At 49.8% G+C, this 24,186-nt stretch overlaps 5 protein-coding genes across 5 annotated transcripts; 3 read left to right on the plus strand and 2 right to left on the minus strand.

The window, feature by feature from the left end:
- Window positions 1-1,330: 1,330 nt before the first annotated feature.
- Window positions 1,331-3,413, plus strand: FOXG_14381 (uncharacterized protein; the record flags this gene model as incomplete). The annotated part of the gene is made up of 2 exons (XM_018394443.1): window positions 1,331-1,860; window positions 1,940-3,413. 2 exons carry the CDS (start codon window positions 1,331-1,333, stop codon window positions 3,411-3,413), a joined length of 2,004 nt encoding a protein of 667 aa, XP_018254594.1.
- Window positions 3,414-6,017: 2,604 nt separating this feature from the next.
- Window positions 6,018-7,815, minus strand: FOXG_14382 (uncharacterized protein; the record flags this gene model as incomplete). The annotated part of the gene is made up of 5 exons (XM_018394444.1): window positions 6,018-6,716; window positions 6,768-6,781; window positions 6,838-7,284; window positions 7,331-7,656; window positions 7,715-7,815. The coding sequence occupies 5 exons, from the start codon at window positions 7,813-7,815 to the stop codon at window positions 6,018-6,020; spliced, it is 1,587 nt and encodes a 528-aa protein (XP_018254595.1).
- Window positions 7,816-9,797: 1,982 nt separating this feature from the next.
- Window positions 9,798-11,822, plus strand: FOXG_14383 (uncharacterized protein; the record flags this gene model as incomplete). The annotated part of the gene is made up of 1 exon (XM_018394445.1): window positions 9,798-11,822. One exon carries the CDS (start codon window positions 9,798-9,800, stop codon window positions 11,820-11,822), a length of 2,025 nt encoding a protein of 674 aa, XP_018254596.1.
- A 598-nt stretch (window positions 11,823-12,420) lies between these two features.
- Window positions 12,421-13,476, plus strand: FOXG_14384 (uncharacterized protein; the record flags this gene model as incomplete). Its single annotated transcript, XM_018394446.1, has 3 exons — window positions 12,421-12,576; window positions 12,629-12,918; window positions 12,972-13,476. 3 exons carry the CDS (start codon window positions 12,421-12,423, stop codon window positions 13,474-13,476), a joined length of 951 nt encoding a protein of 316 aa, XP_018254597.1.
- Window positions 13,477-14,037: 561 nt separating this feature from the next.
- On the minus strand, window positions 14,038-15,606 carry FOXG_14385 (inulinase; the record flags this gene model as incomplete). The annotated part of the gene is made up of 1 exon (XM_018394447.1): window positions 14,038-15,606. The coding sequence occupies one exon, from the start codon at window positions 15,604-15,606 to the stop codon at window positions 14,038-14,040; it is 1,569 nt and encodes a 522-aa protein (XP_018254598.1).
- Between the last annotated feature and the right edge of the window lie 8,580 nt (window positions 15,607-24,186).

The following is a 24,186-nucleotide window of genomic DNA, read 5'->3' on the forward strand; positions in this document are numbered from 1 at the left end:
CCGGAGTGTTCTGGCCGGCAAGATATACCAGCATCGGATTGTCTATGCTGTCCAACGTCTCCAGTCGTTTCCCACACTCCTCGTCCTTCACGGTCAGACTCGGTTTATTCACAGGAGGTTGTTAGAAAAGCATATCCCAAAGTCCTTGCGGGAAATTCTGGCACTTTATGCACTTTACGACAGAAAGTCCGAAACAAATCAACAATTGGTTTATAGTACTATTCAGGAGTATGCGGATCAGTTAATGGAATTCATAGAGAAGTCAGACTGCGATATAGATATCCTGTCTTCAGTTCAGGCTCTAGTGTTATGCAAATTATTCGCTTATTTGACGGCGATGTTGGACAACGGGCTGATGCGGAGCGCACACAACCTTTCTTTATCCAGAGCATCCGTCGTCTACAACAGCGGATGCAGTATGTCGGAGACCCAGAGCAAAGCATAGTCAGTCTCCTCGAAACCCATACCTCTAATGCTTGGGAAACTTGGCTTGTTGCAGAAAGTATGCGACGCACGGTCATCATGGGGTATTCTCTGCAGGGTTATCCCGGAATCAAAATGTGACATGCACTGAACAAAGTCAATTAACATGAGCTAGACAAGGGTTAGCACTATGTGTAAACCCCGCCCCGTGGGCTAGGCTAAAGGAGGAAAAAATGTCATTGAGCGGAGCTAGGATAAAACCACGGCATACCCTTAAACTTCGGTGATAGACACACTAGGCCGAAAATAGGGAAAATGTCATCACGGCGAGTTGTATATCTGTGACGGGAATGGCGAATGGTAGCAGATGAGATCATACTGATTAATCTTGTCTGTGAAGTATTATTCAAATGACGGCGTTAACTTATGGATTTTCTCCTATCGCCGGGAAGGACTCTGGCTCGAGGGAAGATAGGGGCCGAAGTTGATGTGGGATGGAAACAATGTCGTTAAGAGCCGGTAGTTCAGGGGCCAAGTGAGATTTTATTGGATATTAGTTTCTCAAAACCCGGCGCTTGCAATATACTTGGGACTTGGCATCCGGACATCCGACTTCAACTTCTGTTATACATTAGTCATCCAGAGGTAAATCTTCACGGTGCACGATCGGAATAGCAGCAGACTGGGGTCTAAGAGAGTCAAGCTTAATTTACGACTTGAACCAGCTTCCCTACAGTAATGTCCATCTTGTGGGTGGGGCTAATACCTCATGCCATATGTACTTAAAGGGATGTGTCCTCCATCTATCTCGAGCTTTCATCCTTCATCACATTCATCTTTCAACCCCAAGTGGTCTTCTAACGATCTCTCTCGCAAACATATCCAGCATCTGCACCTCTAAACAGCCATGCGGTTTGTAAGCCCCTGGGAGGCGGCTTCCAGCCTCGGCAGTATCCTGCTTATGGCCAGCACCGTCTCTGCATTGGCAACGACCGCCAACTCGGTCGACACTTACGACTATGTGGTAGTCGGCTCCGGTCCTGGAGGTGGCCCATTGGCCGTCAATCTGGCCCGAGCTGGTTTCAGGACTCTCTTGCTCGAGGCTGGCGACGACGCCAGTGATGCTATGATCACGAACGCCATTGCGTTGACAAACACGGCAGATACAACTGCTCTGACTTGGACCTATTGGGTTCGTCATTACGACGATCTCGAATTGACGAAAAAGTACCAACATCTTACCTGGAGGCTTCCAAACGGAAACTTGTGGGTTGGTCCGGGAAGCTCTGCGCCTGAGGGAGCAGAGATTGTTGGTATCCAATATCCCCGTGGCGCTACACTCGGAGGATCGTCTATTGTCAACTCTGCCCTGACTGTCCTTCCCGCCAATAGCGACTGGGACTATATCAAAAACCTCACAGGCGATGACTCATGGAAGTAAGTTATCCCCAAACCCTTCTACTCTTTCCATCTTGTGATCTTTAGGGAATTAGTAAGCTAACGCACCAAATCCTAGTGCTACTCACATGGGGGACCTGTTCATTAAGTTGGAGAAGAATCAATACCGCCCACGTGGTACCCCAGGCCACGGCTTCGACGGATATCTTGAGACGATTTTGGGTAACGGGGCCGTCTTTCTCTCTTCACCTCAAGCAACCTCAGTTCTAAAGGCCATGGCTGCCGAGGCGGGCCAAGATCCCGAGGACCTGGCAAACATCCTAAACACTGACCCTAACCAAGTCTTGAACCCCGACCGAGACCAGATGACAGGGCTCGTGGGAGCGCCTCAACATGCCAATACCACCTGGGCCCGCTACAGCGCAAGGACACGAGTGCTCGATACTTTGCGCGCCGTTGACGAGAAAGGCAGTAAGAAGTACCCCCTGGAGGTCCGCCTCAACTCCTACGCTACCAAGGTCCTCTTTGACAAGCCTCGAGGAGGCTCAGTGCCTCGCGCCATTGGTCTCGACTACCTAGAAGGCAAAAGCGTCTTTCAGGGTGACCTCCGCTATAACTCGACAGTCAAGAAGACGTCACGCCGGGTCCTAGCTCGAAAAGAGGTTATTCTCAGTGGTGGATCATTCGGTTCGCCTCAGCTGCTGTTACTCAGCGGCATTGGACCAGCTGCAGACCTCAAGGCCCTGAAGATCCCCGTCGTCGCCGATGTACCAGGTGTTGGCCGTAACATGCAAGACCACAACGAAATTGCCGTCATTGGACACGGTGCCCAGGCCTTCGATTACTCCGCTGCTCCTGGCGGTCCTCGCTCCCAGTGCACCTTTAGGGCTCCTGGCGACCCATGTCTTGCACTTTACCGTCAAGGCCAGGGACCATACGTTCAGCCTAGTCTCATGCAACTGGGCTTCCTCAAGACTAATTACACCACCAACGACGAGCGTGACATTGCCATCTTCCCCGGTTCTTTTGGATTCCGTGGCTTTTGGCCTCGGAACACGGGACAATCGTGGGATGATCCCCCAACGACCTGGGGTATGCACAGCGTCCATATACATGGCAACAGCACGGCTGGATATCTCAAGCTTCGCTCGGCCGATCCAACCATGACGCCTGAAATCAACTTTCGACACTTCAACGGCACGGGCGCCGCAGGCGACATAGCCGCTATCAAGGAGTTCCTCGCTTGGGGTCGCCGTGCTTTCAACCGCGTCCAGGCACCATTCGCTCCTTACAATATCTCCTGGCCCCCATGCACAGGCACTGTTGGTGCCGATGGAAGCTGCTCTGTTACTAACAATGATGAAGACTTCATTCGCGAAAATATCTTCGGTCATCACGTCATTGGCACTTGTGCCATCGGCCCCAAATCTGACAAAATCGCAGTCTTGGACTCCAAGTTCCGTGTCCGTGGTGTTTCTAGCTTGAGAGTCGTCGATGCCAGTGCTTTCCCCAGGTCTCCTGGGGCTTTCCCGGTTATTGGGGTCTATATGTTGAGCGAGAAGGCGTCGGAAACCATCCTATTGGGCGAGTAGTCCTACACTGTATCATTCTTTCCTTCTATACCTGCCAATTAGTTAGAATAGTATCTCCTATTATAGAAATGGAAAAGTATAAGCTCTTAACTGCTATTAAGTATCTCGTGCTATACCATGCAGTACCCCTCACTCGGTCATACCCCTCTACCGGTCAGCAAAAAAAATAGTCTCCTATACAAAATGCGGTTTTTCACTTGCATAGTATTTGACCAAAAGTAAAGCTATTAGCGTGGGAAAATAGCTGCCGTATTTAAAATTGCATAAGATTTAATATTTTAATATTCCTTCTCCAGTGACGCTTGCGGTATAACCATACAGAACTAATGTAGAATGTCTCAAAACGCCTCCCTTATCAACCTCCCTCCGCCAAGTCTCAGCAGATTTTTATCTACACCAGCCTCTCAAAACCACGCTAGAAATGCCTCAATTACCTTATACAGAGGATAATGTTATCGAAGCTATGCTGGATGTCACAGAGAATAGATTCTTGCAATATGAGGCCGCCTAGAAGCATGGCATGCCTCAGACCACTCTTTCTGATCGACTAAGAGGCATACCGCCTAAATCTGAAGTCACCTATCCTAGCCGGCTGTTATCCAAGTCTCAAGAGGCCAGGTTGGTTACCTGGATACTTCGGCAAGAGGCCCTAGGCTATGCTCCATCCCATAGTCAAGTTCGCGCCACCGTCGCTGCCCTCCTATGACAACAAGGCAGGGAACGGCCTATCGGTGTATATTGGCTAACCAGGTTCATGAAACGCCATCTATCCATAAAGAACAAGATAGGAAAACGCCAAGAAGCATCGAGGTTTAATTGTTTTACCCCGACCGCCGTTAATTGGTACTTTGATATTCGGGAGAGAGAATATGGCTAGATTAAACCTGAGAATATAGTTAATGTTGACGAGGGCGGTATAATGGCTGGATTTGGTAAGCATTTGTCGTTATACCTATTGATTCAGCTAATCTATTGCGAATCCAGGCTTGGATTCCTTGGTTATCGGCGGCAGCGATCCCAAGAGGAAGGCCTTCCTCAAAGGCTCTTAGTCTTATACTTGGACTAGCTTTCTCGAAGCCGTAACTGCAACTGGTCGTCTTCTGAAACCGGGGATTATCTTTAAAGGCAAAGAACTTCAACAACAGTGGTTTATCGAAGAGCTCAAGGAGGTAGCCGACTGGTATTATATCACGTCCGATAACGGCTGGACAGACAACCATATCGCAATTGAGTGGCTCAGAGAAGTCTATCTTCCCTAAACACAACCGGAAGATGAGTCCGATGCGAGGCTTATCATATTAGATGGCCATAGAAGCCACGTATCCGTGCGTATCTGCCTGTTCTGAGTCTTCTAAATAAAAAATGTCGCTAACTCAAAATCCAGGATGAGTGGATGGCTACGTGCATTTTGAACAATGTATATTGTTGTTACCTGCCAGCCCACTGCTCTCACGGTCTATAGCCATTTGATAATGGAGTGTTTAATGTCTCCAAGGCTGCCTATCGTAAAGAACTTCAAAAACTGACAAGCCTGACCGATTCTGCCCCGGTGGACAAGGTCAACTTTATCAAGGCCTATGTCAAAGCCAGGGAAGTGGGCATGACGAAGAAAATATCCTTTCTGGCTGGAGAGTGACTAGGAACTGGCCGATCTCTCGACGGAAAGCGCTCATGCATCCAGAAATTCAGTCAGACAAGAAGGAAACGACGCCTACTTCGGACGGCCCCAGTGACAGGCAACGCGACTCTGATAACACGCCAAAGACCAGCCGTCATATCAGGGATCTGGGGAAGAACAAAAGTACCTCAACGAGAAGACGGTATTCTGTGATATCGAGAGGTTTTGAAGCGCAAGAGTCAAAGATCGCCTCGCTAAGCTCAAGAGTAGCCAGTCTAGAGGAGGAAGTCAGACGGTTAAGCAGAGGCAAGAAGAGAAAGGCAATACCGAATCCTAACATGAAGTTCATGACACTAGCAGAGGCTCTAGTGGTTGGTAATACTATTTCTGAGCCAGGCCAAGCAGCTGAAGAGATAGAGGCTGTCGAGGATGTGATCGAGGTGGGAGGAGTAGAAGAGGATGAGGGCTCAAATTCAGAGGCGGAAGGGTTACTAGTTGTACGGACTTGCGCAGGCCGCGCAGTTAAAAGACCAAGGGAATATTAAAATACAGTCGATTCTAATCTTGATCCTGAATGTGAATTTGGTTTTGCTATTTTTGCCAAGTTTTCGCCGTTATGGTATATAAGGCCGCACTCTTAACATATCTGATGGATTTTCGCCCGGTGGAGCAAAGTAGTGAGCGTATTTGCTATTGCTGTTACTGTGAACTGGAAGTACTTATAGTATATCGGTATTTGGATTAGACAAGGAACAAAAATGCGTAGAGAATGATATAGAAGTAAATTCTTCACTTATCGGTTAAAGACTTCTATTCTAGCTAAGAGTCCACCACTTCCCAATATATCAAACACACCATAGTCCCAGACACACCCTCAAGTAGCTGATGTAGAATCTTCAAATCCTCTCAGCTTCAACCATTCACCATTCACCCTCAGGGGTCTGGTTAGGCCGACCTGACTCAGGTTGAATGCTTAAGTTGGTAGGCTAAGCTCCCTCATCAACTTCCTCCGCCTTGCCTACTTCACCGGTCTTGTGATCCTGACGAAGCTCCCAAGAAGTTGAAGGAATCCAATGAACCGACTTACGAGCAATGGAAACTTCCTCGTAGAGCTGGTCGACTTGCTCCAAGCTGAGCCCCTTCGTTTCGTAAATGAAGAACCAAACGAAAGCGATGCACAGGAAACAAGCGCCGAACCAGATGAAGAAGATCTTCGACTGAAGGTTTGCGTTGCCGTCGCCGTAGTTGACCATGTACGGGGTGGAGTAGGCCAGAGCCCAGTTGAGTAGCCAGTTTGTAGCCGTCGTGATACTGAGAGACTTGGCACGCGTCTTGAGGGGGAAAATCTCACCCGTCACAACCCAAGCGAGAGGGCCCCAGGTAGCAGCAAAGATAGAGATGTAGATGCAGACAAAAGCCACAGCTGCTCTCTGTCCGCCCATGTTCATGACGAAAATGTCTCCATTATCATACTGCCCCGTTGACAGAGTACCAGAAACGGCAACAATGAGCTGAGCGGTACACATGCCAATGGCACCCCATAGCAACATCGGTCGGCGTCCCCATTTGTCGATGGCATACATTCCGGGAACTGTGGATGCGACGTTGATGGCTGAAGTGATCATAGAGATGACGAATCCGCTCGAAACACCCGAGTTTTGAAAGTACTTTGTGCCGTAATAGAACTGTAGCCTGTTAGCTATCAGAGTTATCCAAGTTGATCAAATGAAACAAACAATGAAGTTGATTCCTGCACACAAGTTAGTCATTGATTAACAATTGAAACCAAAATGGAGAGGAACATACCAGTCAGCTGCTGTAAGGCCTGAAGACCCATGCCTGTCAACTGCCTCTTGAGCATGGGGGGCTTGAAGCATTCCAGGTACGACGAACTACCGAGATTCATCTCAAACTCGTGGTTCGCGATAACCTCATTCAGCTCCTGTGTGATCTCTGGAGAATCGTGGGTCAATCTTCGAAGGCGGCTCAATGACTTTGCTGCTTTCTCCAAGTTGTTCTTCTTGACCAGAAAGCGGGGCGTCTCAGGGAGGAAGAGCACTCCGCCGAAGAGAATCAGTGACCAAAGTAGCTGAACTGCGATGGGAATTCGATAGGAGCCTGAGTCGTCGCGTTTGGAAGTGGCGTTGTTCACGATGGCAGCAAGTAGAAGTCCAATGGTGATGGCCCACTGGTAGGAACCGATAATTGCACCACGGATCCATTTAGGCGCTGTTTCGGACTGATACAGGGGGACTAACGGGGTTAGCATTACTTCTCGAGGAGCAGAGCAAGAGCTTACTAGTTGCAGAGATGAGACCAACACCAAAGCCAGCGAAGAATCGACCAGCGAGGAATAGCGGGATATCAGTAGCGGCAGTGTGCAAGACAACTCCAAGGTTGAAGACCCAGGTCGAGATGAGCAAGCCAGGGCGACGGCCAATCCAGTCAGACAAGAGAGGAGAGGCAAGGGCACCGAAGAAAGTGCCCGCAGACAGGATCGATACGATGGCAGACTCCTGAGAGGAACTGACGTTGGGGTTTCCGTTAGCATCGACGTGACCAGTGCTGAACTCGCGCTGCCAGTAGGGCATGGCCAAGATGCCACTGATAGTGCCTGTATCATAGCTAGAAAGTGGAAATGTTAGCTAACAGACCGATTCAAATCATGAACAGCATTACAAACCCGAAAAGAACACCACCAAAGGCTACAAAGAAGCCCACGGCGATGGCAGGCCATGCTTTACCAGCCTCATCCTGGGGCTTAGCAAGGGCGAGTTTCCCCATGTTGGGAGTGATAAGATGGGGTTGAGTGTTTGTGAGGTAAGGGCTAACAATGAGACAGGAGAAGGGTAGATTGGGATGAGAGTCAAAGTGAAGGTGGACCTCGTCAAGGGATCACGGCGGTTATATAGTGGGCAGCGATAATAAGATGTGTTGTGTTGTTAGTTGTCAACAAAGCAAGACTATGTGGGCTGAGACAACATCGACGGCGCGTCCAATCTCTTCGGTTACACTACAATGGTCGAGAAAACAAAGACGAGTCAGAATATTCGAGGTTTCCACTCATCGTCTATCCCCATACCTTGCCTAAACTGGCCTTGAAGCATGAGCGAAGAAAGCAGAACCTGCCCCGGATCTTTCGGATAAGGCGGGACCAGTTAGCGCTCGTTGCTATCGCCCCGACAAGACCCTCGAAAGTTGGTTGATCAAGGCAAGGGCTTGATGAGCGTGCCAGCATCACATGTGATTACGACAAGGATGAAAAATTCTCGCAGCGAAGGCGGGCGAGGAAGCATCCATCTTGATAGCTTCTAGAACGCGCCGGCGGCACCGAATCTCCGCAGAAGCATGCATCTCCATGCGACTTGAGTCCAAGAATGCAACAGTAGCCGGGGAAGACACCCAGGGACGCATCATGTTATGTGTGGGGTTGGATGGATGGTGGGAGGGAACTCGTATGCAGGGTTATCACTCTGCTGCCACCTTATCACATATGATTCGCGAGGATCGGCAATTACATCAAGCTGTGTTGGGTCTAAGCAACATGTCACCCATGGGGGAGTCCGTTAGTCGATCAAAGCGGTCTGGTAGACAGCTCCACACGCAACAACTCCGCACAGAGTAAGACATGGTGTTGAAGCTTCCCCGCACCACTCGAGCATTCCCCAAAGGGATGGTGGATATATGCATGTAGCCTACTACAGGGATCCTCAAAGTGACCCCATGGCATCGATCAACAGGGGATATCTTGTCGGGCCGGCAATCACGGATGATGTGACGCCCGTCATCTCAAGTGAGTCAAGTCGATGTCACCTCCAACGCCCAACTGGATGTTAAGCTTATCCCCCGCCTTCTTTACCTTCCAGAAATCCGCTGGAAGATGCATCGCTTACTAGTTCCTGAGTTATTTCGTTCCAACACAACATTGTGACCCATGCTAGTTCTCCAAACGTCATATTAAGAGGTGCCAGTCACTCCGCGGAGCGACAAACATTCCTCCGCAATAGCATCCCAGCAAGGATAATTTTCCTTGTAAGCCTGTTTGGTGGTCCCATGCGTATTGCATATGCGCTATTGGTTTCATTACCCTTGCACGCTGATCGTCATTTTCCCCACAGCTTTAATTTCCAAGACGATTCATCTCCACCGTCGGGTGTCGTCGCGGACTTAAACTTGTTCTCCGCGCTGGCTTGGGCCTGGTTTGACAACCCAAAATCAGAACGACGGCCGAGCTTAAGTGGTAAGATCAAGAGCTCGAGCAGAATTCTGATCCGTGCTTGATATCACTTGCAAGAACTATATGAAATTTGACTAGGTTTTGGGATACTAGGGTAGCATCGCGTGGAGTCTTTCTCGTCAATTCTGAGTGGCATCGCGATTGATGCAGCTGTGCAGATCAAATCATTTGATGCCAAAATGTCTCTCAGCATCACGAACTGGTGTTGCATTCCCTGTCGTACTTGGGGATGCATGTCTAGTGTGTCCCGGTTAGCTTCATTGTAAGTCAACAGCCAAGTTCATTCCCCGCATCAATTTCAAGCATCTGTTTCCGGTAACTATGTCCCGTCGTCGAGTAATGGGTATGAGCTACTACGTATGGGTTCAGACCATTATCTTTAGATGCTCAACAAAGCCTCGACCTGGCATATATAAGAGCTCATAAACCTCCTCGAATTCGAATAATTAGCTCCAGAGTCAGTTCACGCTATCACTACTCAACATCCTCATCATATTCTTCTTATATGCTCGCTTAGGTCTTCCTCATCATGTTATACTCTGTTCTTGTGCCATTGGCGGCTTCTGTTGCTGCTGCGGCGTCCCTACCCCATACCAAAGACTGTCACGTTGCAAGTTACCCCGGCCCTGAGAATCCCAGTTTCGAGACTGGGAACCTCAAAGGCTGGAAGGTAGTCAACGGCACTGCATTTGGCAAGAATTCCATTTCCAGTGATGTCTCGTACTGGGATGGTCCTTTTCATCAGGATGGAAACAACTTTCTTCTGGGCTTCAAGCAAGCTGGGGAGACAGCTGTTGGCCAACTCCAGTCAAGCACGTTCAAAGCCAGTTCTGTCTTGAGCTTTCTGATAGGAGGAGGCTATGATCCTGAGAATCTCTACGTTGCTCTTGTAGGAGAGAAGGATGGCAGGATCCTGCTCAAGCAGACTGCTACCAACGACGAAGCCCTTATCCGCATTATTTGGGACACGAGTAAGTGGCAAGGCCAAAAGGTTCACATCCTTGTGCACGATAGCAGTGCTAAAGAGGGATGGGGTCACATCAACGTTGATGATATTCGTGTTGGCTGTGATGCTCTTGGAGATGGAAAGGGCCTTACTTTCAACGTCTTCGGTCAGGCGAACCAAGCCCCTCAGGGCTCCTCCGCTTGCTCCTCGTACGCTGCGGATCCTGTCAGACCCCAATACCACTACACGCCATACCAAGGATGGATCAACGACCCCGCGGGCCTAGCCGAGTTCCGTGGGACCCATCACCTGTTTAGTCAATACTACCCAGAGGCTCCATTGTGGGGTCCCATGCATTGGGCTCATGCCAAGAGTACCGATGCGGTTCATTGGCGTGAGCAGCCTGTCGCTCTATACCCTGCCAAGGTGACCAACTCAAGCGACGATTCCGGCCGCTTTACCGGTAGTGCGGTTGTCGATAAGAAGAGGGACGAGCTGCGGCTTGTTCTTACCGACTATATCAATCTCGCTTACCACCCTGACGCGGTCCAAGAGAGTGTCATCACAGCGACTAGCAAAGATGGCAGCAAGTTCAATCTTGCCAAGAAACCCCTGATTGCTGGCCCTCCAAAGGGAGAAGATCCCTTCTTCCGAGACCCCAAAGTCTTCCGCGACCCAACCGACAACAAGTGGAAGGTGGTCATTGGCGCCACCAAAGAAGACTACGGCCAAGTGCAGCTGTATGAGTCTGACGACCTCGTTAAGTGGTCTTACGTTGGTGTCTTGTACGCTGGCGACGGAAGCAACGGAAAGCTTTGGGAGTGTCCTAACTTTTTTCCCCTCGAAGACAAATGGGTTCTCTTCTACGGTAGCAACGGACTTGGCTGGTACGAGACTGGAACGTACAATGGCACAACTTTCACTAGTGAGAAGCGTGGTCTTCTTGATGAAGGACCTGCCAGCTATGCTATGCAGTGGTACAAGGATGAATCTGGCCGTGATCTAGCCATCACCTGGATGGCAAACTGGCCTAGCCCCAAGTGGCCCAGTCGTGTTAACGGGTGGGCTGGACAGCAGTCGATCACTCGCGAGCTCTTCATCCGCAAGGATGGTGGTCTGGGCCATCGCCCGATTCCAGAGCTGAAGTCCCTTGCATCGGGCCCAACCAAGAAACTGGGACGAACCAAGGTCACACCCAAGGGTCTGCGGATTGGGAGCTCCAAGAGCGCCAGACTCACCATTTCCGTCGATCTCGCTTCATCTGATGCAACGTCCTTCACTCTTTCGCTCTTCAAGTCAGACCCCGAAGCTGCGCTACTGACTTTTGATCGAGGTGCTGGAAGTCTCACTCTGGATACCACCAACGCGGGTTATGGTCAGCCAGGCAAGTGGAAGGCTTTTGTTGCTAAGCCCGATGATAAAAAGTTCAGCTTGGACATCTTCCTCGATCGATCTGTGCTCGAAATCTTCACGGGACATGGAGCAGTCTTTTCAGCAAACATCTTCCCTCGGTATCAGGAGTCGGAAGAAATTAGTATAGTTGCAAATGGAGGCGTTTTGGCGGTGCAGTCTGTTGCACTGACGCCTCTCGGATCCAGCTGGTGTTAAGCAAAGTCTTGCGAAGGGTAGGTTTATGAGTGTTGGACATGGAGAGAAGCACAGAGAGAGGCACGGGGTAGATTCTTGTATCTAGTTTAGAGAACACCAATCTTTCTTCATTTTCCCCAAATCTTCTCCGTGAAAGTGCTGGAATCAGCCGCAGGGCTAAATTTAAGCTCCCCTTGCCGGTGACACTGGTCGACTAAGTTCTCTCATACTTTGTTTTCGCTAGTCCAATTGGTCAGCACCCGCCACCCGGAGAGACGGACGTAGGTAAATCCTTGCGACGCACCCATCACAACACTTGGGGTAGGATCAGCATGCAACCATCATGTGAGAAGAGTGCCACCCTAATACCGTAGCTTCGTCTAACCCCATGGGGAAGGTGCAGCCTAACCCTGTAGATGGTCACTAAAACCTGGTCCTGTCCCAAGAGTAGACGAACCACATGTTGACACTGATTTAGCGGCTCATCAAAGGCGTGGTAATAAAAGGCTCATTGATTTGTATAATAAACCCCGTCTCCACCCTGACCCATCTCCTCGCTACCTGCTGCTTGGTCACCTCCTCTGCCTCATACTGTAATGACTCGACCCATTTACACACAATGTCTGAGCATGGCGCAAGGCCCTCAAGTCCAGCCAAGGTTGCCCTTGAGGCATGGTCGCAGGGCTGTATGATCGGGGCCTTGATTATTATGATTGGCATTACCTTTGTCAATATGCGCCGTGGTGTTCTCCTGCACAAACTCATTCTGATTGAGGTTAGCATTTTCGTCTTTTGATGTTTCATGGTCATGTCACTAATTGAACAAGCTTCTCTTGGCCATGCCCAACGGCTTCTTTACCTTTTTCGATCCGCCAACGTGGGGATGGTACCTTTCCTCAACAGCTATCTTCCTCGTCATCTCATGGAATCTACACAACGTCATCGCTTGGCTCAAGAACAAACCATTTCTTTCCAAACGATATAACACCATATATATTAGTACTATTATCTTAGTCCAGCCCTACTGGGTTCTGGAGATCTATGCCAACTTCACCTATTTTAACCCCCCTTATTCTCGTCTATTTGTCTCAACTCGACCTCTTGAGGCTGTCTGTCGGTAAGCATCCCAGAAATCCCTGCAGACGCACAACTTACTTACACTTCTATCAGTGACCCGTGGTGGATATTCACCGCCCTCAACCTGTTCTGGAACATCAAATACCGGTACGAGTTCAAACCTCTCGAAATCGTCCGCGTATCTCCTCGATTCGGTCTCTTGCTTCTGAGCATGACCCTTAGTATTATCTTTATCACTGTGGATCTCTTTTCTGTTACGCCTGTGATTCCCATCGGCTACATCAACCCGTTTTGGAAATTCGCCTTCATATTTAAATGCTTTACCGATACCATCGTTCTCGACGACTTCAAAACTGCATTGGATAAGCTGAGTCGGTATAAGATGGAGCAGAACTATCCATTGCCATTCAGCAGACCGAGAAGTCACATAGAAGCACAGCCCCCAGGGTCAAGCCTTGTCCACTTTGACGTTATTTGCCCGGTCGAAAGCTCGAGGTTAGTGACAGTGGAACATCTGGAGAAGGCAGACAACAGTCCGGTCTCTTGCCCACCAAGGGCAGTTAGAGCCTCAGATACAGGGCTTGTAGATAGAGTGTAGCAAATTATGTAGTAAGAAGACTTTGAATTTAAGCATCTTGTGATTTTCACCATTTCCTCATGTCATTTTATGAGTACATATCACCACATCGTAAGTCTACGGAAGTTTTTGAAGAACAACGCGGCGATTTTCAACTGGCGACAAACGCATTTATCTACGATATTAAGATAATATCACATCTTCATCGCAAAGTTAGGTGACCCTGGATGCCTGCTCCATTATTCTACAGAAAGTGACTGTTATCCTGGAGCATTTATAACGAAAGCGAGTGGAGATCACTCGCGGCAGATTAAACGAGAGCATTGACTGTCATGACGTAGTCTTATTCCTTTACTCGACTGCTAATGGCGGTAACGACTGAACAGAAATAAACGGGCTAGGATTGATAAGGAAGGACGGCGCGACATGACACGCGAGCCACTCCACTGATCACCGCCCACTCCGACCAGAAAAAGTATGAAACCCGAAAGAGCGATCAAAGAAAGAAAGGAGAGAGAGAAAAGAAGGAAATAAAAAGGACAGCATAGCTCAAGTAACATAATCGTCATCCAACTTCAAGAATCAAGCAAGGGAGCGAACCTCTGCTGACTTCACCACCACATTTCCTCCACTTGCAAAGAGAGCCACACCATCCGAGCTTTCACTGGGGAAAATGAGGTCGGAGATAACGACCTCACCCAAGCCACCAAAGACTTCAACCGAGCACGTGTCTACCAATACACGCACATGGACAGTACCGTCAGAATCAGCCGAGAAGGTAGCTGTATGAGTACCACCTGCATTCGGGTTGAAAGAGGTATTTCCACTCTGGTTGCGATTGACACTGAGAGCCGACTTGGACTGATCGTAGTTGATAAGAGTCTGCTGCGAGCCTCCCTTTCTGACTGCCAGAGATAGAACAGACCCGGCGGAGGGAATAAAAGAGAGTTGAATGTCCAAAGCCGTTCCACGAGTGTCTGACAGGAGCGTGGAACCAGGCTCAAGTGTTTTGTTGGTCAACTTGACGAGCGAAGTACTGGCTGAGTCAATCTCTTTCACGGGCTTCTGGACAAAGCGCAGCTTGTTGTTGATATTCTGTAGCTCCAGGGTACGCGGGAACGACAGCATCCCCTTCCAAGTGTTGGTTGGTGGGTCAACTCCATAGCTGTTCATGACCGAGGCAAGGATCTTGCGCCCATCCGAAGAAGGCACGTTCTCCCAACTATAAGCGCCGTCCCAATCACGCCCAAAGTCGAGCCACATGTTGGTTGAGTCAACTGCATCAGCGGAAAATGTGGTGCCGTCGAATGATCCAGTGACTGCAAAAACTCCGTTGCCACCGGCTGGAGAACCCTCGGCTGGAGTGACCAACAGGACCCATTTGGTGTCGGAAGTGTCCTTGACGGTAAGTTCAAAGAAGTCGGGCACCTCCCAACCTTTGACGCCACTTGGAAGCCCAGGGACGTCGCCCGCCTTCAGGTCTTTCTTCCATGTCCAGGCCTTTGCATCAGGAGACGTCCAAAATGACAGCTTGTTTTGTCCTCCGTGGGAAAGGACCATGACCCAGGTTTTCGAGCCCTTGTGGAAGAACACTTTCGGGTCACGTATCTCCAACCCTCCTGTGGTATCGTGCGGTTTCTCTTGCTCTTGCGAGATAATGGGGTTCCCACTGTACTTGGTCCAGGTCTCTCCTTGATCCAAGCTGTACGCAAGCCGCTGGTCTTGCACACCACTGCTGGGGAAGTATCCAGTATAGAACGCGAGATACGGTGGGTTACTAGAGGTTCCCAGCCCAGACGTGTTGGCTTCATCCAAGAAGGAGGTGCCAGTGAAAGCCTGTATACCATTGGCGCTTGAGATGGCAACAGGAAGATGAGTCCAGTCGACCAAGTTTGTGCTGGTGGCGTGACCCCAGCTCAAGTCGCCCCAAAAGTTACCATTGGGATTGTGCTGGAAGAAGAGGTGCCACTTGGATCCAATCTTGATCAGACCATTAGGCTCGTTCATCCAGTTTTTGTCTGGGACGAAGTGATAGAGAGGGCGGAAGTCATCAGCTTGAGCAAGACAGGCCAGAATGAAAACAAAGGCCAGCTTGAAGAGCTTTGCTCCAGGGGTTGGGGAAAAGGCCCCGAGACGATGCTCGTAAGCCATGATTTGGTGGTAGGTAAGAATGAAGAAGACTGAATGAGGATGAAATGTTGCTACTGTTCAAACATTGAAGCAGCCGCTTTTGAGGTTTATATACCAAGCTGGCACGCTGTGGGTATTGGAGTATCCATACTTATTGCATGATAAACCACTTCTATTCTCACTCAAACAAGTCCCGGTTGCCCGACTAATGTGAAGACCCTAGCCACCAGCCCACCTCAGTCTCTGTTGTACAACTCGGGTAGTGCCATGAGCCCGACGATCCTGCATGTCCCGCGGAATTACATACAAAAACGGGAAGGAAGATGAGGGTATGCGGGGAAGTGTCTGGAGTGCATAACCTGTTGGTCAACTGGAAATAATGTTACGTCGCCATGTTATTCTCATGTTGGTTCGCTTACTAGAATGTGAGGAGATGAAATTAGAGCCCAAATGTAGGAAGGATCTGCGAAAAAGCTTCTAGAAACTGCGCGATTTAATGTCAACCCTCCGAGAATACTGCACCCTTAGCTTTGCAGGGACGCCCACGATCGACCTACTCTATATAGTAAAGGGGTCCTCAACGCGGAGTATTTCCAGAGCTCCGGGTGGCTCATGTACCGGTAGCAAGTGAAGAACCTTATGACTTTTGGAAGCATTTGCGGTACACACTTTTTGATACAAATCCTGATCAATGTTTCATGCACCATCCGATTACATTGTCATGCGCCAACGACCCTGTCACATCGACTGGCTGTGGAAAAACCACGCAAGGTTTGGGGATGAATTGCCCTGACTAGCTGTTTCTGTTGTCGGAGCGACATACCATCCGGGCCCTGAAACGAAACAATCCCTGTAAGTATGACCGAAGGTGTGGCTAATATGGCCTTCTCATGGCATAAACACCTTTGTTACGGATGGAACATAGAGCTCCAGCCTGAGTTCGGTGGGTTTGCATTATCTTAGACACTTAGTTATGCAAGTTACTACTAGTTATAGATACTTACTTCACATTGTATATAATAGACTAATAGCTAAGGGGCAAGATAGAGTATACTATCTACAACCCCTCTTTCGGCATAACCCCTCTTTCAGCAAGTAAAATAAAAAAGCCACTAACGTACATGATAAGCGAGTGGACCAGACAAGCGAGTGGACCAAATATCTGAACCTTCTAAATAAATATTACGATAGAAATACAACAGACAATCTATTTCATTAAATTTAATTACCATACTCATTACCAGAGGCCTCAATACCCTCCTGACAGGTCCTTGCATTATGCCCGGTCTTGCCGCAAGTTCCACAGCGCCGAACCCTCGGTCGCGCCGAACTTCCTTGACCACCACTTCTCGATGATTCGGCCAATACTTGCATATCTACATCCATCTGATCAATTAGATCCTGACCTTCCTGTATAGTCATACTCCCTCTATTCTGCAGGCGGGTCCTTTTTGCCCTACGCCGCCGGCTAAGTATCTCATTTGCCTCTCGAAGATCATGTATCTCAGCTCGTAATAAGGTATTCTCATGTATTATTGCTGTTGTTCCCTTTGCAAGAGACTTTAAAGCTCCTAGAATTGACTCTGGGGAGCTGCTTTTATGACTTCTAATTCGTCTCTGAAGATATTCAGACTGAGATCTAGCCTCAAGCATAGTCTGTGGGGTCTTAGGTACCCAAGGGGTTGAGGGGTTAGTAACCTCCTTGGCAGGCGTTGGAGTCCGTAGCTGCACATCAAGCTTGGAGATCACATATTCCGGGTCAAAAGGAACTAGTCCAGCTCCTCTAAAACCTCCCTTGATATTTTCCTTAGTTATAGCAGCTTGAAAAGCGTTGTAAAAGGCTGGAAAGAATTCGGTTTTGGAAATATAGGTGATAGACCTTCTGATTAGACGGTCTATTTCTCGACCATATGCCTTTTTTAGCGGCCCAAAGCACCCGACATCAAGGGGCTGAAGCAGGTGGGAAGAATGAGGTGGCATACAGAGTGTGATGATACTGTTCTCCTCACAATATATCTCAAAGTCGGTCGAATGGTGGCTTTCGTGGCTATCAAGGATTAGAAGACGATAGCCACCAACTGATCGGTTAGTTGTACATCGATCAAAGTGCTTTAGCCACTTAAGACCCGTCTTATTATCCGTCCAGCCATTTTGGGTCGTGGCAATGGCCCAAGTGGCCGGGAGGTTGCTTTTCTTGGTACCAATTGGCAAGGTGATATTGGCCTGCAACCACGATAAATGGATCGATTGCCTGGCCTTCTGCATTAATCGCTTGGATCGCTGTAACCTATTCCCGATTTCCAGGCTGTATTGATTTTGGTCTTCCTCGCCTCTCTGAGCCAGTGACAACTATACCGCTTGAAATCACGCCCATTATAAAGCCAGTCTTTTCAAAGTTCTAGATATCATCCAATTGGATGCCATACTTTGCAATTACGTTCTGTATAAGCCTGAACTAATTGCGAATAACAGTCAGATCCTTACATTTGGCCGTCTGGTAGTCATATCTCCGATGAAAACATGTCTTAAGCTCTTTATATCGCTTGACAAAGTTAGAGGCCCAGCGCTTGCCGACAGGTGATGCGTCGCGATTGGCAAGTAATCGGTTAGCCATTTCTTTAATACTACGTAGTCGCGGGGGAAATCCTTGCGAATCTACGTTAAGGATAAATCAAATAATAGCTTGTTCCTCTAGATCAGATAGTTTCCGTGACTTAGGTGTAGTGTTATATTGAGAAGAAATGCCATGGGTTCGGCGCCAGAGTGAACCATAGGAGGCCTGGTATATCTCAGCTGCGCGATAGAGACCCAATTCTGGGTTGTTTTGATAGGCCTGAAGCGCAAGAATGATATTTGCCTCTTTATTTGATTGAGACATGATTGATGGTTGAGGATCAATTGATTAAATAGAAATGTTATAGGGTGAGGGATTTTTGGTCCACTCACTTGTCTGGTCCACTCGCTTATTATGTACGTTACAAGGAAAATAGTTAAAAATATTTTAAAAATATATTATAGTAATATTAACTATACTATTATTAAAAATATTTTTGTTAGATTTTTGACTATTTATGTTATGTTATGTTATGTTATGTTATGTATATTTTTCGTCCGGGGGGCCGTCGGCCCTAAAAGTCTCCTAATGAAGCACAGGACGTGCTAAGCTAGAGAAATCGGAATCTATCTACACACTAATTACAGAAATACTATTGGCTATAAAGGATTAGTCATTTGCAACGCGAAATTAGTCTCCCCCATGGCATCCAATTTCTGCAAACGCATCAGTAAACCGCACTCCATCCAGCATATCATCGGCATAAATGGCGCGTCCTATCAAGCCTGTTACCCATCAGCGGGATGACAAGGCGTAGCTGACATATTGCAGCCGCTTTTGGAGCCTGAAGGCAGGGAGGCTGAGATCAGCCTGTGTATATGGCAGTCTGAGGCTGCCTTGAAGTAGTCCCGGCCAGACGAGGGGCGCTGCAACGCCCTTCATCTGGCCGTGAGCATATATAAGAGAAAGAAAGGAAGGTAATAACAGAAATACGTGGAAGATAAAGAAGGAATGAGAGTTGCGAGTGCTTCTCTTGTTATCGTCGCCTAATAGCGAGGGCAAATCTTGCCAAAGAACTCACTGTCCTTGTATAGGTCGATAAACTTGGTGAAGTCTTTTCCTACTGCTAGATTGACTACTGCATTCGGCGAGGGTGCTAGCCTCAACCGATGGCGCGGCGGTACCTTTCTGCAGTAGAAGATGTGATCCGGTGCTTTGCGTCGGCCGCATGAATAGACTAGGCGTGCGTCGTCGTAGTCGAATCTCTCATAATACGTGGCGAAATCCCCATGGAGGGACCTCGCTGCCAGCAGATGGTGCAAGGCTGCATGCAGGAGCAAGAGCTCCGGCGGACAGCCTATGGTTGCCTTGAGGTTAAGTCTGTTGTACTGCTTAGGGGCGGAGGTAGACTACTACGCCTCGAATGCTTTTTTTGGTTTTTGTCTTATGATCCTTTGCAAATAAGCCAGCGTTAGTTAAGTATCTTCGGGCTTAGGGAGTGATGATGCTGCTTTTGCCAGTTTATCGGCCTGTTTATTGCCGGGAATGTCGGTGTGTCCTGGCACCTAAAGGACCTGGACGGCTCCCTGCGATATTGCCAGAGCCTGGAATTCGAGAAAGACGTCTTAGGAGGAGTCGGAGGGTGTACCTCGCAGGCAAGTGGCGGCCGCGAGGTTATCTAGGCAGATAAAGATGCTCTGTGTTACTGCACCTTGCAGGTTTAGGGCAGCCTTCAGGCCCTCCAATGCCCCGGTAGCTTCAGCGTCGAAGACCTCGGCAGGTCTAAGGCGACCTGATCCGTCAAAGACTATGATATTGTTTTGGCGAATGGTAAAGCCGTAGCTGGCCACCCCTTCTGAGGACAGAGAACCATCGGAGTAAACAACTAAGGTGAGCGAGTCGAGAGACTCGACCCAGCGGATAAAGGCGAAGGCCGATTTCTCTTTCGATGCTATCTAGAGCAGAGGTATCTGTTCTTTATAGATAAGTTTAGGCCGCGTATAGGATGCCAAGAGTTCGTCTGTGCGTCGAAGACGTGTCCTAAAGGCGTTTTCTATCTATATCTGATATCTTCGCTTGATGAGGTCATGGTAAGTAGGTTGGTGTGGCCGGCGTGGCAGGCGCGTTCGGCCTGCCAGAGGGTAAGCTTTATCTAACGATTTAAGTCGTGCGGAGAATCTAAGTCGCTTTACTTCGAGCAGTTGGTCGACTGGTGGTATACCGCTTTCTCTTTGTAGGATGGCAGTAAGTGTTATCTTCCAGACAGGTAGTATAGCTCTCATCGCCTGGTTCATAGCTTTGGTCATTATTTGTACGAGGTGCTGATTACTGGATAGTAGGTCCTTCGTGGGCTGGTTCCACCGTGGCCTGGTCCTGCCCGGGTACCACGCCTCGGAGCCGTGAAGCAGCACTGGTTCAACACATGCTCTGACGGCACTTCGAACGGCGCTCAGCCGAGGGCCGTGTATCGTATTAGTGAGGCCCCGTAGATGGTAGGCCACTGCCTTCGCTTTAGCCGCCCACTTCTCGACATGAACTCGGAACGATAGTCTGCTATCCAACCAGATACCAAGCCAGCGTAGAGCTGGTTCAGGGTATTTCTCGACATCGCCGTGGCGTACTGCCGGCGCAGTCCTGAGTTTGCTGCGGGAGAAATGCATGACTTCGGTCTTCTTCGTGTCGAAGGACACGCCATTCTCCGCGCCCCATCGCACCATCTCGGCGATGGATCTAGATGCCATGGCAGAAGTCTCGTCTACTGTGTCGCCTACGGACAGGATGGCCGTGTCGTCTGCATAGCCGAAGCGACCCTGAGGGTTCCCTAATCGATAGATTGGCTCAGTGTAGAGCAGAAAGAGGATTGGCGATACCGGCGACCCTTGAGGGAGGCCGCACTGAAGGGGAGAAGAGAGCGTGACTGTGTCTTGGTACCTGACACGCGCCGACCGGCCGCCCATGAAGGAGCCGGCCCAGCGAGCCAGATGATTAGGCCAGCCTTGCTCACGAAGACGCAGGATGAGCCTGTTGCGCATGACGGTGTCGAAAGCACCTTGGACGTCCATTGTGACTATAGTCGCCACCTTCTTGCGTGCAAACGCTTCTTCAATATCATGGACCAGAGCAGTTACCAAAGTCTGTTGCCGACCTCTTAGGGAGCGCCCCAGCTTGCTGCGAATGAAGGACGCTGTAGTGAACGGCTGCCCATGCTAGGCGGCGCGCGATCAGTCGTTCTAGTCCCTTACCAAGACAGGAGAGCAGTGAGATGGGTCGCCATGCTCGTGGTTCGGTAAGGTCTCTCCGTCCCGGTTTCGCGATCATGACCACCTCCGCCTCCTTGAATGGTTTTGGATGATGGCCTATGGTAAGGCATCTTTCGAAGAGACGACGGACGTGTGTACCGATGGTATGCCATACTGCTTCAAGAAGTTTGACTGTGATGTTGTCTGACCCTGGGGATGTATTGCCTGTGTGACAAGTCGTATATTGCGCCTCCTCCAGAGAGATTTCGGGAGAGAATGGGATCGATCTAGGTGGGAATACTGGCGTCCATGCGTTTGCGATGTCGTCCTCCGCAGTTCTTCGTTCAAGCGTGGCCTGTCGGAGTGCGTTGGCTTTATCCATCTGGCTTTCATACACGACGTTATCGACCTGTAGAGGTGGCGGCTGGAAAGCTTCTGGGGACTTTAGCCACCGGACAGCTTTGAAAACATCGCTACTGCTGGAGAAGCCATCGATGAGGTTACGCCAATAGCGCCTCTTGGCCCGACGGACCACACGATGAAAGCCTCTTTTGGCGATCTGAACATCCTGGTTGAAGCCGAGCAGGTAGCTTCTTCTGATGGCTCGAAAAGCAGCCGCGGCGTCGGCGCACTCCTCCGTCCACCAGGGAGCCGGACGTCCGCCTTTCCGTGCGGGCCTCCCAGACGCTTTTGCTGCTGTTGTTAGTAGACTCACAAGTGAAGAGGCAAGCTCGTCCAGCTCCTCGGGGGTCGAATCTGTCAGGGGTATTCCTGTAGCGCCAAGCTCTACGATCTCGACGAATCGTTTAAGCTCGTCTTCCGTCGTCACTCGAATCTTGCCTGGCTGCACCGGAGTCGATCTGACGTCTGGGAAAGTCAGGCTGAGCGTGAAGTGGTCAGAGCTGGTGGCGAGATGGTCCTCGACGATAGCTTCAGCAAGTGGTAGGTTAGTAAAGGCAAGATCGATTGTGTTGCCGTACGGGTTTGTTGGGATGTCTAAAGTGTTGAGAAGGCTGAGGTCATTCTCAGACCTCCATCCTGCTATCTCTTGGCCCCGGTTCGTAGTTTGGCCTGTTTGCCAGCTACGATGTCTGGCATTGAAATCGCCAGCAACGAGGCAACGTTCCGGGACAGACCATTGAAATAGTGTGTCTAGGGCGTCCCTCTCGTCGTTCTGACGATAGAAGTTGACGATCGTCAGGTCGTTGATTGTGAGCCAAAGGATATCACGAGTCTGAAAAGGCCGAATCTGGTCAGCAAGAAGTCTTGAGTCTCGTCGGACATATGTCATCACTCTAGGCCGAGTGTCGTTGCTGTTCCACATGTCGACCGGCGTAAATGTGTCATATGCAGGGTGAGTCTTAGTTAAAGTGCGGGTCTCTGTGTGAGCCGTCCACGGCTCTTGCAAGAGCACAACGTCATATTGTTCCGAGTCGGCCAGCGCCAGAGCGCAGTCGTGGGCCGGAGGGATCTTGCCGACGTTGGCCTGGAAGATCCTGAGCGGCTTCCTGTCGTTCTTTCGTGTTTGAGAATATCTATTCCTGGCCATGCGAGCGATTAATGAGAACTATTCGGCGCTTTCGCGGTGAGCCTGGTCTGGGCTGTTCGGGTTCTTCCTCTGCTTCATAGCCAGCATGAGGGGTCGTGGCCACCATGATGCACGAGGGTGCTCCTGATACAGCTGGGCTTGGAGCACGAGCGTTCGGTCGTTCTTGTGATGTGACATCCTCGTTTTGTCGCTCAGCCATGCCCTGCCGGGCTTCCTGATGCGATCCCGACTGTGGTTCTTGGTGTCGTTGTCGGTATGTCTCAGCACCTACGGTCCTGACATGCTTTCGTTGCTCTTTAGTGAGTCGGCGGAGCACGCCGTGCACTGTCTTTGGCCGAGCTGGGCACCTACGAAAGTTGGCCTGGTGGGGGCCTAAGCAGTTGACGCACTGTTCTGGTGCGATGCAATCGTCTACGAGGTGGCCGGTCTCACCACAGCGTCGGCAAACTGGCTGTCTGTGACAGTTGCGGGCAAAATGGTGGCCCCAGCACTTCTCACATTGTCTAGGTCGGTCGGTTTTGTCAACAAGTCTAGCTGCGCTACTGCCGAAAAGGGACCAGAATCTTTTTGTGGGCTTCAGAAAGGACACAAGTAGGGCCTTGGTCAAGGGGTTATCCGAGAATTGTCTTCCGGTACGTACGTCAATAGGCTTGAGCCCAGTCTGGATTTCTATCTCGTCGCTGACGACGCTGTCACTATCCACCTCATTTCCGTAAAAGTCAGTTAGTCTTGTAGGAACGTCTGAGACCACATAGGTGAACCATTCCTTGTTCGTTTCTACTGCTGTAGCTCCCAGTTCAGCGGCCCACTCAGCTTGCTTTTCTACCAGAAAGTCGCGTGTTGCCGAGTCGGCAGCCAGAACGGCCCATCCCGATCTGACCTGGAACACCTGCCGGATCTTGTCTGAGACAGCGCCGAGCTTCTCCCGGATCAGAGTCCGGATGGCATAGCTACTGTGGGCCCTGGCCGGAGCTCCGGCTTCTAGACGGATAAAGACGCGGAGGTCTTGTCGGGGTGGGGCGATGGTCGTCTGTTGCCCTTGGCGATGAGGTGGATCTGTTTGTCGGCCTTTATGTTGTTGTTGTTGTCTGTAGGTCAGACGGTCATGGTCAGTGGGAGGCGCGGCAGCGGCCACGCTGCTGTATGTAGGCTTGGGGGTCACAGGTCCGGAGCAGGAGAGCTCTCGTTTCCAAAAACCGAGGAAATCATTGGCAAATTGCTGAGCGAAGCGTCGTTGTGGTCCGGTGACGAATTGCTGG

Source organism: Fusarium oxysporum, chromosome 15, assembly GCF_000149955.1.
Source record: "Fusarium oxysporum f. sp. lycopersici 4287 chromosome 15, whole genome shotgun sequence".
In the NCBI taxonomy this organism is placed as follows: domain Eukaryota; kingdom Fungi; phylum Ascomycota; class Sordariomycetes; order Hypocreales; family Nectriaceae; genus Fusarium; species Fusarium oxysporum.